Source organism: Entelurus aequoreus, linkage group LG06 (assembly GCF_033978785.1).
Source record: "Entelurus aequoreus isolate RoL-2023_Sb linkage group LG06, RoL_Eaeq_v1.1, whole genome shotgun sequence".
Lineage (NCBI taxonomy): Eukaryota > Metazoa > Chordata > Actinopteri > Syngnathiformes > Syngnathidae > Entelurus > Entelurus aequoreus.
In genome coordinates this window covers 78,326,833-78,344,181 of record NC_084736.1, presented here as the reverse complement: position 1 = coordinate 78,344,181, position 17,349 = coordinate 78,326,833, and the positions used below count along the sequence as shown (strand labels likewise).

Genomic DNA, 17,349 nt, shown 5'->3' with positions numbered 1-17,349 from the left:
CAATAAATACTGATAAAGTTGAGGAATGCTCATCAAACACTTATTTGGAACATCCCACGGGTGAACAGGCACATTGGGAACGGGTGGGTGCCATGATTGGGTATAAAGGTAGATTCCATGAAATGCTCAGTCATTCACAAACAAGGATGGGGCGAGGGTCACCACTTTGTCAACAAATGCGTGAGCAAATTGTTGAACAGTTTAAGAACAACCTTTCTCAACCAGCTATTGCAAGGAATTTAGAGATTTCACCATCTACGCTCCGTAATATCATCAAAGGGTTCAGAGAATCTGGAGAAATCACTGCACGTAAGCAGCTAAGCCCGTGACCTTCCATCCCGCAGGCTGTACTGCATCAACAAGCGACATCAGTGTGTAAAGGATATCACCACATGGGCTCAGGAACACTTCAGAAACCCACTGTCAGTAAGTACAGGTGGTCGCTACATCTGTAAGTGCAAGTTAAAACTCTCCTATGCAAGGCGAAAACCGTTTATCAACAACACCCAGAAACGCCGTCGGCTTCGCTGGGCCTGAGCTCATCTAAGATGGACTGATACAAAGTGGAAAGGTGTTCTGTGGTCTGACGAGTCCACATTTCAAATTGTTTTTGGAAACTGTCGTGTCCTCCGGACCAAAGAGGAAAAGAACCATCCGGATTGTTATAGGTGCAAAGTTGAAAAGCCAGCATGTGTGATGGTATGGGGGTGTATTAGTGCCCAAGACATGGGTAACTTACACATCTGTGAAGGCGTCATTAATGCTGAAAGGTACATACAGGTTTTGGAGCAACATATGTTGCCATCCAAGCAACGTTACCATGGACGCCCCTGCTTATTTCAGCAAGACAATGCCAAGCCACGTGTTACATCAACGTGGCTTCATAGTAAAAGAGTGCGGGTACTAGACTGGCCTGCCTGTAGTCCAGACCTGTCTCCCATTGAAAATGTGTGGCGCATTATGAAGCCTAAAATAGCACAAGGGAGACCCCCGGACTGTTGAACAACTTAAGCTGTACATCAAGCAAGAATGGGAAAGAATTCCACCTGAGAAGTTTAAAAAATGTGTCTCCTCAGTTCCCAAACGTTTACTGAGTGTTGTTAAAAGGAAAGGCCATGTAACACAGTGGTGAACATGCCCTTTCCCAACTTCTTTGGCACGTGTTGCAGCCATGAAATTCTAAGTTAATTATTATTTGCAAAAAAAAATAAAGTTTATGAGTTTGAACATCAAATATGTTGTCTTTGTAGTGCATTCAATTGAATATGGGTTGAAAAGGATTTGCAAATCATTGTATTCCGTTTATATTTACATCTAACACAATTTCCCAACTCATATGGAAACGGGGTTTGTATTTAGCCCTAAATCACAAGTGTCTCAAAGGGCTGCACAAGCCACAACGACATCCTCGGTTCAGAGCCCACATAATGAGGACAAGCAGTATACAAAAATGGATGGATGATACTTTTAGTTGCTGCTAAAAACACACAAAAGCCTGACCAGTTAGGTAATAAATCATTTCTAAAAAGCCACTTGTGAATAATTAGCGTATAAGCCGGGTGTAATGATCAACCTAATGCTGAGTAAAGACTTTGATGTATTCTATTTACTCAGAAATAGACAATACTGCATATCCCAGTGGAAAGACACGGGTATAACATCTCCTGAGTCTAGAGTCCACATACATAATGGATCCCGCGTTGTCAATAGTACATTCTAGCAAAAGTTGTTCTTTTCTCCCTCCTGCAGGTCCACCTCCTCCCTGTCACAAGACCTCATGCTGGAAAGGTTCAGCCGGGGGAAAGCCAAGTTTGATAAACCTGTCTCCATCCCCAGCCCTGGTGAGTGAAGGTATCATGGGAGGGCATAATGCCTCAGCAGTGACCCCAACTGGGGGTTGGATGCTGGCGCAGGACTGGCAAGCAAATGTACTAGACGTTGGCTGGCAAGCTTTACAATCAAATAGGGGTGTAGCAGTGCAGAAATCATGATCATATTTAAAGATAAAATTAATTTACTTTCCCTAAATATCTAAAAGTATGCACACTCTCTTCATGTCATATTATGCTCCTTCCAGTGCTATTGTTAGTTGTTAGTTTGTATCCAATCAGAACTAGCACGCATACATCTAAAAAAAAAAGGCTTTTTTAAAAAGAAGGGTTTTTTTAAGCCTTTTTTAAAAGCATTCACAGTCTGTGGTGCCCTCAGGTGGTCAGGGAGAGCGTTCCTGTGTAATGTGTTCCTGATAATGAATTTGAATACTAATGAATTTCATTTGTAAAAGCACTTTACATTGAGCTAACAACCTCAAAGTGCTACAGTGTGTTAAAGAAAAATAAAAAGATAATAAAAATTTTAAAAAAAATAAAAACTAGAACAGCCTAATAGATAGAACTAGCACGCATATATCTAAAAAAAAAAAAAAAAAAAGCTTTTTAAGCCTTTTTTAAAAACATTCACAGTCTGTGGTGCCCTCAGGTGGTCAGGGAGAGCGTTCCTGTGTAATGTGTTCCTGATAATGAATTTGAATACTAATTAATTTTATTTGTAAAAGCACTTTACATTGAGCTAACAACCTCAAAGTGCTACAGTGTGTTAAAAAAATAAAAAGATAATACAAATTTTAAAAAAAATTAAAAACTAGAACAGCCTAATAGATAGAACTAGCATGCATATATCTTAAAAAAAAAAAAAAGGCTTTTTAAAAGCATTCACAGTCTGTGGTGCCCTCAGGTGGTCAGGGAGAGCGTCCCTGTGTAATGTGTTCCTGATAATGAATTTGAATACTAATGAATTTTATTTGTAAAAACACTTTACATTGAGCTAACAACCTCAAAGTGCTACAGTGTGTTAAAGAAAAATAAAAAGATAATAAAAATTAAAAAAAAAAAAAAAAACTAGAACAGCCTAATAGATAGAACTAGCACGCATATATCTTAAAAAAAAAAAAAGGCTTTTTAAAAGCATTCACAGTCTGTGGTGCCCTCAGGTGGTCAGGGAGAGCGTTCCTGTGTAATGTGTTCCTGATAATGAATTTGAATACTAATGAATTGTATTTGTAAAAGCACTTTACATTGAGCTAACAACCTCAAAGTGTGTTAAAAAAATAAAAAGATAATAAAAATAAAAAATAAAATAAAAAACTAGAACAGCCTAATAGATAGAACTAGCACGCATATATCTAAAAAAAATAATAAAAAAGGCTTTTTAAAAGCATTCACAGTCTGTGGTGCCCTCAGGTGGTCAGGGAGAGCGTTCCTGTGTAATGTGTTCCTGATAATGAATTTGAATACTAATGAATTTTATTTGTAAAAGCACTTTACATTGAGCTAACAACCTCAAAGTGCTACAGTGTGTTAAAAAAAATAAAAAGATAATAAAAAAAATAAAAAATAAAAACTAGAACAGCCTAATAGAACTAGCATGCATATATCTAAAAAAAAAAAAAAAGCTTTTTAAGCCTTTTTTAAAAACATTCACAGTCTGTGGTGCCCTTATGTGGTCAGGGAGAGTGTTCCACAGAGGATTTGGGGGTGAGCAGTTCTTTGAGGTAGAGTGGGGGCATTTCCATGGAGGCACTGGTGGGTTAGTGGGTTACTGTATAGTATTTCTCCAGCAATGGTCACGTGCGGTGACGTCACTGGTGGTATTTTGAGAGGTAATCATTGAACTCGGACATCACTAAAAGGCCTAGGTGGGAAACGCACGGCCCGCCACTGGGATGTAACGGTATCAAAATGTCACGGTATGATATGATCACTGTACAAAACGGGTTATTTTCTGCCGCATTTAAAACACAATAAACCTGCGTCAGCAATTGAAACATATCTTATGTGGTACTGTCTTACGCGTAAATGTCACGTTCAACGCAAGGCCATCCAGAAGGCCGGACAAAAACACACCTTTTCAGTGTGTCTGTCGCTGTAATATGAAAAACTACGTATTGAATACATGACGTTGTGGCCATTAGCAAAGAGAAATCCATGAATTAGCCGCACTGTTTTGTAAGCCGCAGGGTGCAAAGCGTGGGGAAAGAAGTAGCATCTTGTAGTCCGGATTTAAGTGGATGGAATCTTGCTTGTGGAGACTTTTAATTTGGGGGCGGCGTGGCTCAGATGGTAGAGCCGCCATCCTAAAACTTGCGTGTGCCAGCTTTTGCCATCCGAGTCACTGCCGTTGTGTCCTTGGGCAAGACACTTCGCCCCCCCCTTGCTCTCAGCGTCGCTCCCACTGGTGTAAATGGTAAATGGGTTATACTTTTCTACCTTCAAGGTACTCAAAAGCGCTTTGACACTATTTCCACATTCACCCATTCACACACTGACGGCGGGGAAGGCCCTAACCACGACCCATCAGGAGCAAGGGTGACGTGTCTCGCTCAAGGACACAAAGGGACGTGACCGGGTTGGTAGAAGGTGGGGATCGAACCGGGAACCCTCAGGTTGCCGGCACGGCCACTCTCCCAAACGCGTGTACATGTACAAACCCCGTTTCCATATGAGTTGGGAAATCGTGTTAGATGTAAATATAAACGGAATACAATGATTTGCAAATCATTGTATTCCGTTTATATTTATCTACACTGGATCACTTTAAAGCAGGGGTCACCAACCTTTTTGAAAGCAAGAGCTACTTCTTGGGTACTGATTAATGCGAAGGGCTACCAGTTTGATACACACTTAAATAAATTGCCAGAAATAGCCAATTTGCTCAATTTACCTTTAACTCTATGTTATTATTAATAATTAATGATATTTACACTTAATTGAACGGTTTAAAAGAGGAGAAAACACGAAAAAAATGACAATTAAATTTTGAAACATAGTTTATCTTCAATTTCGACTCTTTAAAATTCAAAATTCAACCGAAAAAAAGAAGACAAAAACTTAAAAAAAATAATTTATGGAACATCATTAGTAATTTTTCCTGATTAAGATTAATTTTAGAATTTTGATGACATGTTTTAAATAGGTTAAAATTCAATCTACACTTTGTTAGAATATATAACAAATTGGACCAAGCTATATTTCTAACAAAGACAAATCATTATTTCTTCTAGATTTTCCAGAACAAAAATTTTAAAATAAATTCAAAAGAATTTGAAATAAGATTTAAATTTGATTCTACGGATTTTCTAGATTTGCCAGAATAATTTTTTTGAATTTTAATCATAATAAGTTTGAAGAAATATTTCACAAATATTCTTCGTCGAAAAAACAGAAGCTAAAATGAAGAATTAAATTAAAATGTATTTATTATTCTTTACAATAAAAAAAAATACATTTACTTGAACATTGATTTAAATTGTCAGGAAAGAAGAGGAAGGAATTTAAAAGGTAAAAAGGTATATGTGTTTAAAAATCCTAAAATCGTTTTTAAGGTTGTATTTTTTCTCTAAATTTGTCTTTCTGAAAGTTATAAGAAGTAAAGTAAAAAAAAATAATGTATTTTTTTAAACAAGTGAAGACCAAGTCTTTAAAATATTTTCTTGGATTTTCAAATTCTATTTGAGTTTTGTCTCTCTTAGAATTAAAAATGTCGGGCAAAGCGAGACCAGCTTGCTAGTAAATAAATACAATTTAAAAAATAGAGGCAGCTCACTGGTAAGTGCTGCTATTTGAGCTATTTTTAGAACAGGCCAGCGGGCTACTCATCTGGTCCTTACGGGCTACCTGGTGCCCGCGGGCACCGCGTTGGTGACCCCTGCTTTAAAGACATCAACTGTAATTTTTTATATATTTTTTTTTATTTGCTTGAAACAGGGGAAGTTCGTGCACAATTCTTTGCACTTAAAGATCATGTTTGTAGTGAAAAATATGATTAAAAAAAACGCTCCCAATCTGTGGAACGCTCTCCCTGACCACCTGAGGGCACCACAGACTGTGGATGCTTTTTAAAAAATGGCTTAAAAACGCTTCTTTTTAAAAAAAAGTATTTTCTTTTTAGATATATGCGTGCTAGTTCTAGCTATTAGGCTGTTCTAGTTTTTAAATTTGTACTATCTTTTTATTTATTTCCCAACTCATATGGAAACGGGGTTTGTAGTTTAAAGCGTAGGTCACATGGTTTTCAATGTGAAGCGGACAAAAAGCGGCAGAATTCACTTCACTGATTTGAATGATTCTGAATGACACTTAAAAACTAGAGATGTCCGATAATATCGGTCTGCCGATATTATCGGCCGATAAATGCGTTAAATGTAATATCGGAAATTATCGGTATCGTTTTTTTTATTATCAGTATCAGGTTTTTTTTTCTTTTTTTTTTTTTTTTTTAAAATTAAATCCACATAAAAAACACAAGATACACTTACAATTAGTGCACCAACCCAAAAAAACTCCCTCCCCCATTTACACTCATTCACACAAAAGGGTTGTTTCTTTCTGTTATTAATATTCTGGTTCCTACATTATATATCAATATATATCAATACAGTCTGCAAGGGATACAGTCCGTAAGCACACATGATTGCGCGTGCTGCTGGTCCACTAATAATACTAACCTTCAACAGTTAATTTTACAAATTTTCATTAATTACTAGTTTCTATGTAACTGTTTTTATATTGTTTTACTTTCTTTTTTATTGAAGAAAATGTTTTTAATTTATTTATCTTATTTTATTTGATTCATTTTTTTAAAAAGTACCTTATCTTCACCATACCTGGTTGTCCAAATTAAGCATAATAATGTGTTAATTCCACGACTGTATATATCGGTTGATATCGATATCGGTAATTAAAGAGTTGGACAATATCGGCATACCGGATATCGGCAAAAAGCCATTATCGGACATCCCTATTAAAAACCTTTTCTCCCCTCTTCCCGGTCTCTCCCGCAGAGCACTCCCGCCTGCGGAACGTGACGGTGGTGGTGGGCTCGGACATGGTGCTGCCCTGCCAGCTGATCTCCAACCTCGCTCAGCCCTTTTGGGTCGTCAACGACCGCGAGCTCCTGCTGGGCGACCCCGAGGCCGGAGGGCCACGCTTCGACCAGACCCTCAAGGCCCTCGTCGTCCCCGAAGCGGGTCAGATCCAAGCCGGCCGTTACGTCTGCTATTCCGAGGAGCAGGGCGTGAAGTTCCAGACCGAGCGCTACCAGGTGACGGTGGTGGCCAGTGCGCCCGTCTTCATGGAAGCCCGGGCTCCGGACAGCAGCATGGGGCTCTTCTGGGTGCTGGTCATCACCCTGGGCGCGGCGTGTCTGCTGCTCCTGGTGGCGGCGCTGTACCTCCGCCGGAGACTGAAACTGGCTCTCGGGAAAGGAGCCGACATGAAGCCTCTCGAAAGTACCCTGGTCTACCCCATCACCTTACCCAAGGAGCCGCCCACGTTTGTGCCCAGCAAAATGCCCACCGACGAAGACCGTTTCTGGGAGACGGGCGCCAATTATTACTACTCAGACGGCTCGCTTAAAATCGTCCCCGGTCACGCCATCGGGCCCGCCAGCGTGGGCGGCACGGCGTCACCCAGCGCCATCCCGGGCCAGCCCATCCACTCCCCCAGCCGTCTCAGCCTCACCAACATCAGGGGCTCCGGCAGCAACGGCTACGTCCGCCTGAACCTGAGCACGGCGGGGGAGGAAAGGGCTAGCGGGGCTTGCGCTGGCGGCGGCGGCGGCGGGCTGGGCGGGCTCGGCGTGGGCGGGAACGACTACTCGGGCCCCTTCAAGGAGGAGCTGAGGCGCACCCTGCAGCAGAGGAGCGTGCTGCCCGACGCAAATCCCGAGGAGTCGTCCGTCTAAGGCTTCTCCTCCTGGAAGGGAAAAAAACAACAAAAAAACAACCGAGCTACCTCCCTCTTTTCGAGGATGCCTGCCCTCCTTTCCAGTGACACGTGGTCACGTCTGTCTCTCGCCCTGCCAATGCCTGTTTGGCTCACTGTAGACTTTGACGGCATGTTAAATATAGACGCTCACACCCCTTCTCGGCTCCGCACCGCAAAGTCTCGGACTTTCTCTGCTTGCACTGTGCACAACGGCCATTTGTCTCAACTGTGATTGGAACAGGAGTGCAGAGAAGAACCCCCGTAGGCGAGGTAATCAAGCAAACGGCATCACTTTGTTGTCCGGACGCCACTTGACGGACGGGATGGCCTGGGGGACTTTTGTCAGCTTTTTACTGCACTTAAAACTGGAAGCGAGTCTTCCCTTTTTTTTTTTTTCTTTTTTTTTTTATTATTGGTGAGCCAAGAGAAGACTAAGTCATGCTGAAGCAAGGCAACAATCATATTTTGTGTGAGAAAACTAGGGTTTCAAAGGGGTGGACAGTTTCCGGTAAATGTGAGGAATGCACAGTGCAGGGTTGAAATGCAACTGAGTTTGCGTTAAATCAGGTTGTTTTAGCTCATAATCATGCTGCGAGATCGAGCATGTTGCATTCAATGTTTATTCCCATTAATTTCCCATATATTCCCGTTAGTTCCCATGGAAAGTTACCGGAAATTTACCACGGGAAGTTAAGCTGACCATTTTTTGATTATTCAAAGTTGGACACTGTCCATCTTATTCTTTGGAATAAGATGAGAAGCTTGTAAAACACTACTGCAATGCCACACACGGATATAAATAGTCAGCTAAACAATTGGAGTAGTCTTTAAAAATATTTTACTGATGGACACATGAATAGAAATAGGCTAGATGAATACATGAACACTCAATCAGCATGCTGAATCAAACTATAACCTACATTCTTGTATGACAACAGAATGGCTAGCAGAACTACAGAGCCCCTAAAGGGACATGGGGGAAAATTATAATTATATATTTTTTTATTTTTTTTATTTTTTTTTAGACATGTATCTCGTGTGCACGAGAAACTTTTTATAAAGTTATAAAAAAATACAAAAAAAATGTTATAATTTTTTTTTTTTTTTTTTTTAGACATGTATCTCGTGCGCACGAGAAAGTTTCTGGTGCGCACGAGAAAGTTTCTCCTGCGCACGAGATACATGTCTATAAATAAATAAATAAATGTATAATTTTTTTTAATTTTTTTTTTAACTTTATAAAAAGTTTCTTATGCGCACGAGAAAGTTTCTGGTGCGCACGAGATACATGTCTAAAAAAAATTCCCAAAAAAAATACTAAAAAAAATGTATTATTTTTTTTTTATAACTTTATAAAAAGTTTCTCGTGCGCACGAGATACATGTCTAAAAAATTTAATAAATAAATAAATAAATTTATTATTATTATTATTATTTTTTTGTAACTTTATAAAAAGTTTCTCGTGCGCACGAGAAAGTTCTTGGTGCGTACGAGATACATGTCTAAAATAAATTCCTAAAAAATAAATTATAATTTTTTTGATTTTTTTTTTTATAACTTTATAAAAAGTTTCTCCTGCGCACAAGATACATGTCTATAAATAAATGTATAATTTTTTTAATTTTTTTTTTAACTTTATAAAAAGTTTCTTATGCGCATGAGAAAGTTTCTCCTGCGCACGAGAAAGTTTCTCCTGCGCACGAGATACATGTCTATAAATAAATAAATACATTTATATATTTTTTTTTTAACTTTATAAAAACTTTCTTATGCGCACGAGAAAGTTTCTGGTGCGCACGAGATACATGTCTAAAAAAAATTCCCCCAAAAAAATACTAAAAAAAATGTTGTTTTTTTTTTTTTGTTTTTTTATAACTTTATAAAAAGTTTCTCGTGCGCACGAGATACATGTCTAAAAAATTAAATAAATAAATAAAAAAATGTATTTTTTTTTTTTTTTTTTTGGTAACTTTATAAAAAGTTTCTCGTGCGCACGAGAAACTTTCTGGTGCGTACGAGATACATGTCTAAAAAAAATTCCAAAAAAAAATAAAAAATTATAATTTTTTTACTTTTTTTTTTTGTAACTTTATAAAAAGTTTCTTGTGTGCACGAGATACATGTCTAAAAAAAAAAAAATGTAAAAAAAATTATAAACATTTTTTTCCCCCCATGTCCCTTTAGGGGCTCCATACAGAACAGAAGGCAGAGGAAACTACACGTTTTGATTTAGTATTTGCTTTAAATTCGGATCGCTAACCTTGTTAGCATAAATGAATGGGATTTAACATAGAGAAAATTAGCATCACGGCTAGCGGAGAAATACATTTTGGTTCATTATGAGACTGGTGGTGGTACATAAACTTAGCTAGCTAGAGATATTGACCCCAAAATCATTTAACAAATACAGGAACAGCTAGCGAGCTTGAGCGGAAGTCTGCCAGAGTAGTCTACAGTCATACAGTAACAAGCAATTACACCTCTATTAAACGTAAATACCATAGATTAAATATATTTACCCCAGTAATATCATCTAAACTTACCTGACCGGATGAAGTCCTGGGGCTCAAATACTAGTGTGGCTTGTAGTGTGCTGGGAATTATCTGTGCATGTGATGGAAGAATGCACCGCACATGTGATTGAGGAATGCACAGTGCAGGGTTGAAATTCAACTGAATTAGCCTTAAATCAGGTTGTTTTAGCTAATAATCACGCTGCAAGATCTAGCATGTTGCATTCAATGTTTACTCCCATTAATTCCCATGGAAAGTTTCCAACTTTGAATATTCCCGGCATTTTGCAACCCTAGAGAAGACGCGAGAAAGTGAAAAAATGAATGACCGAAACGGGACTTTCTGAATGAAAGACACATGATGTTTTGCTCCCCCCCTAAGAATCCCAGTTTGTTGTGACGATAGGTTTGAAATAGGAAGGTTTTTTTATATATATATTTCTTCAGAACCACTGCAGTGTTTAAGTGGTTGTCAAGCGACTACATTTTGGTGAGCACGTTCTTACATTCCTGGCTGTGCGGTGATCTTCAAAAGCACCTTCAATGTCCTAAAAGTGCACCCCATGCCACTTCTTTTTTTTTTTTTTTTTTTTTTTTTTTTTGCAAATGTGGTTGAACTCTTTTGTATGGAATGGAAAAAAAAGAAGAAGAAAAAAGGCAATAAGACAAAAAACTGGTGGTGGCACCAAGACAACGCGCATGGAGAATGTAGTTTGCGACTGCTGTGGATGTTTCTAGAAGTGCTTTTTACACGTCTCAACCTTTTGAGGACGCCGGCAACTTGCACTGCAAAAGACGCTCGCTCACACACTTAAAAAAAACGCTTTGAATGTCGAACGATCCCTACCCCCCCGGACTGGTTTTGTGACAGGACTCGCTCTCGGACATGGCGGCGAAGGACTTGTGAAGCGGACGTGGAGGATCGTGGCGGACAGACTGATCACTCCCACGCTGACAGGCTGAAGATCGACTCGGTCCAAGGTAATTTTTCAGGTCATGTTAGATCAGGGGTGTCAAACTCATTTTAGATCGGGGGCCACGTGGAGGAAAATCTACTCCCAACTGGTAAAATCACGGCATGATAACTTAAAAATAAAGACAACTTCAGATTGTTTTCTTTGTTTAAAAATAGAACAAGCACAATCTGAAAAACTTACAAATCATAATGTTGTTGTTTTTTTACACTTAGACTACGTCTATCTGCATTTGTCGTGATTTATCATTTCTGAATAAATGATGTGATAATGTTCATCAGTCAAATAGGTCAGTCTGGCAGAGTTTTAAAATGCTCTTATTGGCGTAACATTTTAATCCATCAGAATTGTTTGTTGTTTATTGAGGATCCCCATTAGCCGACGCACAAACGCCAGGCTAGTCTTCCCGGGGTCCTTTTCAAAAGTTTAAAAGTAAAATAATAATACACAGATCCAGTTAAAAAGGAAAAAGAAAAGAAAATTCTCAAAATAATAATAAATTAAAAAAATAACAGTACACAGATAGTTACAATAAAAGAAAGGGGAAAAATAAAATTATCTAAATAATAAATAAAAATAACAGTAAATAGATCCAGTTACAGAACATACGCAGATCAAGTTACAATAAAAGAAAGGAAAAAATAAAATTCTCAAAATAATTTAAAAAATAAAAATACCAGTACACATATACAGTTACAGAACATATGCCGATCCAGTTACAATACAAGAAAGGAAAAAAAGAAAATAAAATTATCTAAATAATAAATAAAAATAACAGTACACAGATCCTGTTACAGAACATACGCAGATCCAGTTACAATAAAAGAAAGTAAAAAAGAAAAAATTCTCAAAATAATTTTAAAAAAAATTACAGAACACAGACACAGTTACCATAAAAGAAAGGAAAAAATAATAACAAATGAAAATAACAGTTCACAGATCCAGTTACAATAAAAGAAAGGAAAAAATAAAAAATTCTCAAAATAATAAATAAAAATAACAGTACACAGATCCAGTTACAGAACATATATGCAGATCCAGTTACAATAAAAGAAAGGGAAAAAAATATTCTCAAAATAATAATAAATTAAAATAACAGTACACAGATACAGTTACAGAACATACAGAACGAAGTTTAAAAGTAAAATAATAATACACAAATCCAGTTACAATAAAAGAAAGGAGAAAAAAACAAAAAAAGCAGTACACAGATTCAGTTACAGAAAATTTGCAGATCCAGTCACAATAAAAGTAAGGAAAAAAGAAAAAATTCTCAAAATAATAATAAATAAAAATACAGTTTGTAACAGTTCACAGATCCAGTTACAGAACATACGCAAATCCAGTTACAATAAAAGAAAGGAAAAAATAAACGAAAATTCTCAAAATAATAAAAAATAACAATACACAGATACAGTTACAGAACATACGCAGATCCAGTTACAATAAAAGAAAGGAAAAAAATCAAACATTCTCAAAATAATAATAAATTAAAATAACAATACACAGATCCAGTTACAGAACATAAGCAGATCCAGTTACAATACAAGAAAGGAAAAAAGAACAAATTCTCAAAATAATAATAAATTAAAATAACAGTACACAGATACAGTTACAGAACATACAGAACAAAGTTTAAAAGTAAAATAATAATATACAAATCCAGTTACAATAGAAGAAAGGAGAAAAAAATAAATAAATAACAGTACAACAGTAAATATCCAGTTACAGAAAATTTGCAGATACAGTCACAATAAAAGAAAGGAGAGAAAAAAAATCTCCAAATAAATTAAAATAACAGTACACAGATGCAGTTACAGAACATACACAGATCCAGTTACAATACAAGAAAGGCAAAACAAAAAAATTCTCTTAAGTAATAATAAATAAAAATACAGTTTGTAACAGTTCACAGATCCAGTTACAATAAAAGAAAGGAAAAAATAAAAGAAAATTCTCAAAATAATAAAAAAAATAACAATACACAGATACAGTTACAGAACATACACAGATCCAGTTACAATAAAAGAAAGGAAAAAAATAAACATTCTCAAAATAATAATAAATTCAAATAACAATGCACAGATCCAGTTACAGAACATACGCAGATCCAGTTATAATACAAGAAAGGAAAAAAGAAAAAATTCTCAAAATAAGAATAAATACAAATAACAGTACACAGATCCAGTTACAGAACATTCAAAAATGTCAGATAATTTTCATACTTAGCAAATTCATCTCGCGGGCCGGATAAAACCTGTCCGTACGTTTGACACCCCTGTGTTAGATGGATTGCATGTGTGTGCTGACTTTACTCAGTGTCTTCTCTCTCTTCAAACAGGGCGGTTTTACTTTTGGGACGTGCCAGAAAAGACGCCGAAGAGCAACGCAAAAAGAAATATCAAAGAAAAAGAAAATGTTGTTTATTACAAACTGCGGACCGAAGGCTTAGAAAATGTTGTTTGTCGTCAAAAAGTTCAGCCCCTAATGTTGCATGACCAAACGGCAAATGGACAGAATATTTTTTCATCGCCCTTGTACAAATGCATCTTTTTTGACTTGGAGCATTTTTTGGAATTTTTACATATGAAAAATATTGTGAAATGCTCTCTTTGGAAGAAAAAAAAAAGTTTTATTTTATGGTTGAAAGATTGTACAGGATTGACTTTTTCCCTGTCACGTCATCTTCGGATAAGCCAAAATAGACTGCAGATGTTTTTGTTTTGTTTGTTTTAAATTATTTTCGATCTGATGAGCTGTCCGTCCGTTTTGTAACTTCTAGCAGGCTGCAGCAAAAAAAAAAAGCCTAAGTAATGGACTTCCTAAAGGGACATGGGGGAAATTCTTTTTTTTATAATTTTTATTTTTATTTTATTTTTTTTAGACATGTATCTCGTGCGCACGAGAAACTTTTTATAAAGTTATAAAATATATATATATATTGTATAATTTTTTATTTTATTTATTTTTTTAGACATGTATCTCGTGCGCACGAGAAACTATCTCGTGCGCACGAGATACATGTCTAAAAAAAATATTTATTTTTTAAAATTTTTTTAGCTTTATAAAAAGTTTATCGTGCGCACGAAATACATGTCTAAAAAAAAATGTTTTTTTTAATAGTTTTATAAAAAGTTTCTCGTGCGCACGAGATACATGTCTAAAAAAAAAATTTTTTTTTTTTTTTAATAGCTTTATAAAAAGTTTCTCATGCGCACGAGGTACATGTCTAAAAAAAATTATTTTTTTTAATAGCTTTATAAAAAGTTTCTCGTGCGCACGAGATACATGTCTAAAAAAAAATTATAATTTTTTTTTTTTTTTTTAATAGCTTTAGAAAAAGTTTCTCGTGCCCACGAGATACTTGTCTAAAAAAAATTATTAATTTTTTTTAATTTTTTTTTTAATAGCTTTATAAAAAGTTTCTCATGCGCACGAGATACATGTCAAAAATTTTTTTTTTTTTTTTTAATAGCTTTATAAAAAGTTTCTCATGCGCACGAGGTACATGTCTAAAAAAAAAAAATTTTTAATTTTTTTTAATAGCTTTATAAAAAGTTTCTCATGCGCACGAGATACGTGTCTCAAAAAAAAGTATTACATTTTTTTTTTAATAGCTTTAGAAAAAGTTTCTCGTGCGCACGAGATACATGTCTAAAAAAAAATTGTTTTTTTTTTTTTCTTAATAGCTTTATGAAAAGTTTCTCGTGCGCACGAGATACATGTCTAAAAAAAATTATTTATTTTTTTTAATAGCTTTATAAAAAGTTTCTCGTGCGCACGAGATACATGTTTAAAAAAAATTATTACTTTTTTTTTTTTTTTTAATAGCTTTAGAAAAAGTTTCTCGTGCGCACGAGATACATGTCTAAAAAAATTATTATTTTTTTTTTAATAGCTTTAGAAAAAGTTTCTCGTGCGCACGAGATACATGTCTAAAAAAAATTATTATTATTATTATTTTTTTAATAGCTTTAGAAAAAGTTTCTCGTGCGCACGAGATACATGTCTAAAAAAAAATTATTATTATTTATATATATATACAAAAATACATTTCCCCCATGTCCCTTTAAGGGCTCCGTAACTTCCTGTGTCCTGTTTACATGATCTCCTTATTTCCCATTTTATTTCCTCTTCAATTGCCATTGAACCAAAAACATTGCAAGTAATTTCTTCTCCCCTCAAAACCAAATACGAACATATCAGTGGGAAAAATGTGCACTTCATTGTATCGATAACCTCGACAGTGAAGTTAAAACACCTTATCTTTATACACTGGTACTTGGTTATGTCTTTTTGAATTCCATTATAAGGCTTTACTTCTTCAACAACAACATTAATGCTTACTAAAGAAGAATGCATGTGTAATATAACTCATTACATCACATTTCACATTTGTTTTGTCATAACTTCCATCATTCAAGGCTTTAAATTGTTCTTTTTTTTCCGCTCACGTTTTTTTTTATTTGTGTTCACCAGGGTTTTTAATAAGACCCAGTTTGACATGTCTTTAATGTTCCTAAAGTAATGTTAAGTAACTTATTTCTTGTACAAACATGTTGATATTTATTATCACTGTACATAGGCCCTTATTTTTTATATGTGTGTATATGCATATATACACAAATAAAAAAAGAACTACATAAGTTGTGTGTGTGGTTTTGTTGTTGTTGTTCTTGTTTTTACACATTTTGGCTGTGAAAATACAGTCGTGGTCAAAAGTTGACATACACTTGTAAAGAACATGATGTCATGGCTGTCTTGAGTTTCCCAATTATTTATACAACTCTTATTTTTTTGTGATAGAGTGATTGGAGCACATACTTGTTGGTCACAAAAAACATGAAGTTTGGTTCTTTTATGAATTTATTATGGGTCTACTGAAAATGTGCTGGGTCAAAAGTATACATACAGCAATGTTAATATTAGCTTACATGTCCCTTGGCAAGTTTCACTGCAATAAGCCACTTTTGGTAGCCATCCACAAGCTTCTGGTGGAATTTTTGACCACTCCTGTTGACAAAATTAGTGCGGTTCAACTAAATGTGTTGGTTTTCTGACATGGACTTGTTTCTTCAGCATTGTCCACACGTTTAAGTCAGGACTTTGGGAAGGCCATTCTAAAACTTTTAATTCTAGCCTGATTTTGTCAGGACGCTGGGTTTTTTCGCAGCTTACTGCGAGATTTGTTCTCCTGGGATGCGATCGGACTATACCGGACAAGGCTTGGAGGTAGGAACATTCATTTAATCTTGACTTTCAAAGAGGGACAGACAAAAGGCGTACAAGGCGAAGGCACAACTTAGCGAAGGAAACAAAAACTAACACTTAGCGTGAACTATGGACATGAAACAAAAACTCGCTAACTGTGGCATGAATAAACAAAACTTACTTGGCAAGGCGTGGAACGAGCAGTATGAACAAAGCAAACGCATGAGTATAAGCATGAAACTATCAGCATGAACTATGGCATAAAACAAGTCAGAACGGAGCAATGTCGCCAGACCGACTAACTGGCAACCACAGGCTTAAATAATACTCTCCTGATTAAAGCATGTGCGTGTCCCGAACAAATGAGGCAGGTGAAACTAATGAGTCGCCATGGTGACAAAACAAACAAGGAAGCGCAAACAGGAACTAAGAGTCCAAAAAATAACAAAACTCATGATCCAGACCACAGATCATGACAGATTTAGCCATTCCTTTGACGTGTGGCCATTCCTTTACCACTTTTGACGTGTGTTTGGGGTCATTGTCCGGTTGGAACACCCAACTTGCGCCCAAGACCCAACCTCCGGGCTGATGATTTTAGCTTGTCCTGAAGAATTTGGAGGTAATCCTCCTCTTTCATTGTCCCATTTACTCTCTGTAAAGCACCAGTTCCATTGGCAGCAAAACAGGCCCAGAGCATAATACTACCACCACCATGCTTGACGATACGTACGGTGTTCCTGGGATTAAAGGCCTCACCTTTTGTCCTCCAAACATATTGCTGGGTAGATCTTCAATAGTACTGAAATCGAGTATGACCATAATAGAATTGCCTGTCAATTAAATTAATTAAATTTAAAAATGTCATACTTGAATACCATAATGTTG

At 36.2% G+C, this 17,349-nt stretch overlaps 1 protein-coding gene across 1 annotated transcript in view; it reads left to right on the top strand.

The window, feature by feature from the left end:
* sema4c (sema domain, immunoglobulin domain (Ig), transmembrane domain (TM) and short cytoplasmic domain, (semaphorin) 4C) overlaps positions 1 to 8,717 on the top strand; it is a 103,581-nt gene extending 94,864 nt beyond the window's left edge. The window contains exons 12-13 of the mRNA XM_062051808.1: positions 1,750 to 1,841; positions 6,839 to 8,717. Of these exons, the coding sequence (XP_061907792.1) occupies positions 1,750 to 1,841; positions 6,839 to 7,740 (994 nt within the window). The 3' untranslated portion in view covers positions 7,741 to 8,717. The remainder of the gene's footprint in view (positions 1 to 1,749; positions 1,842 to 6,838) is intronic.
* Positions 8,718 to 17,349: the final 8,632 nt, after the last annotated feature.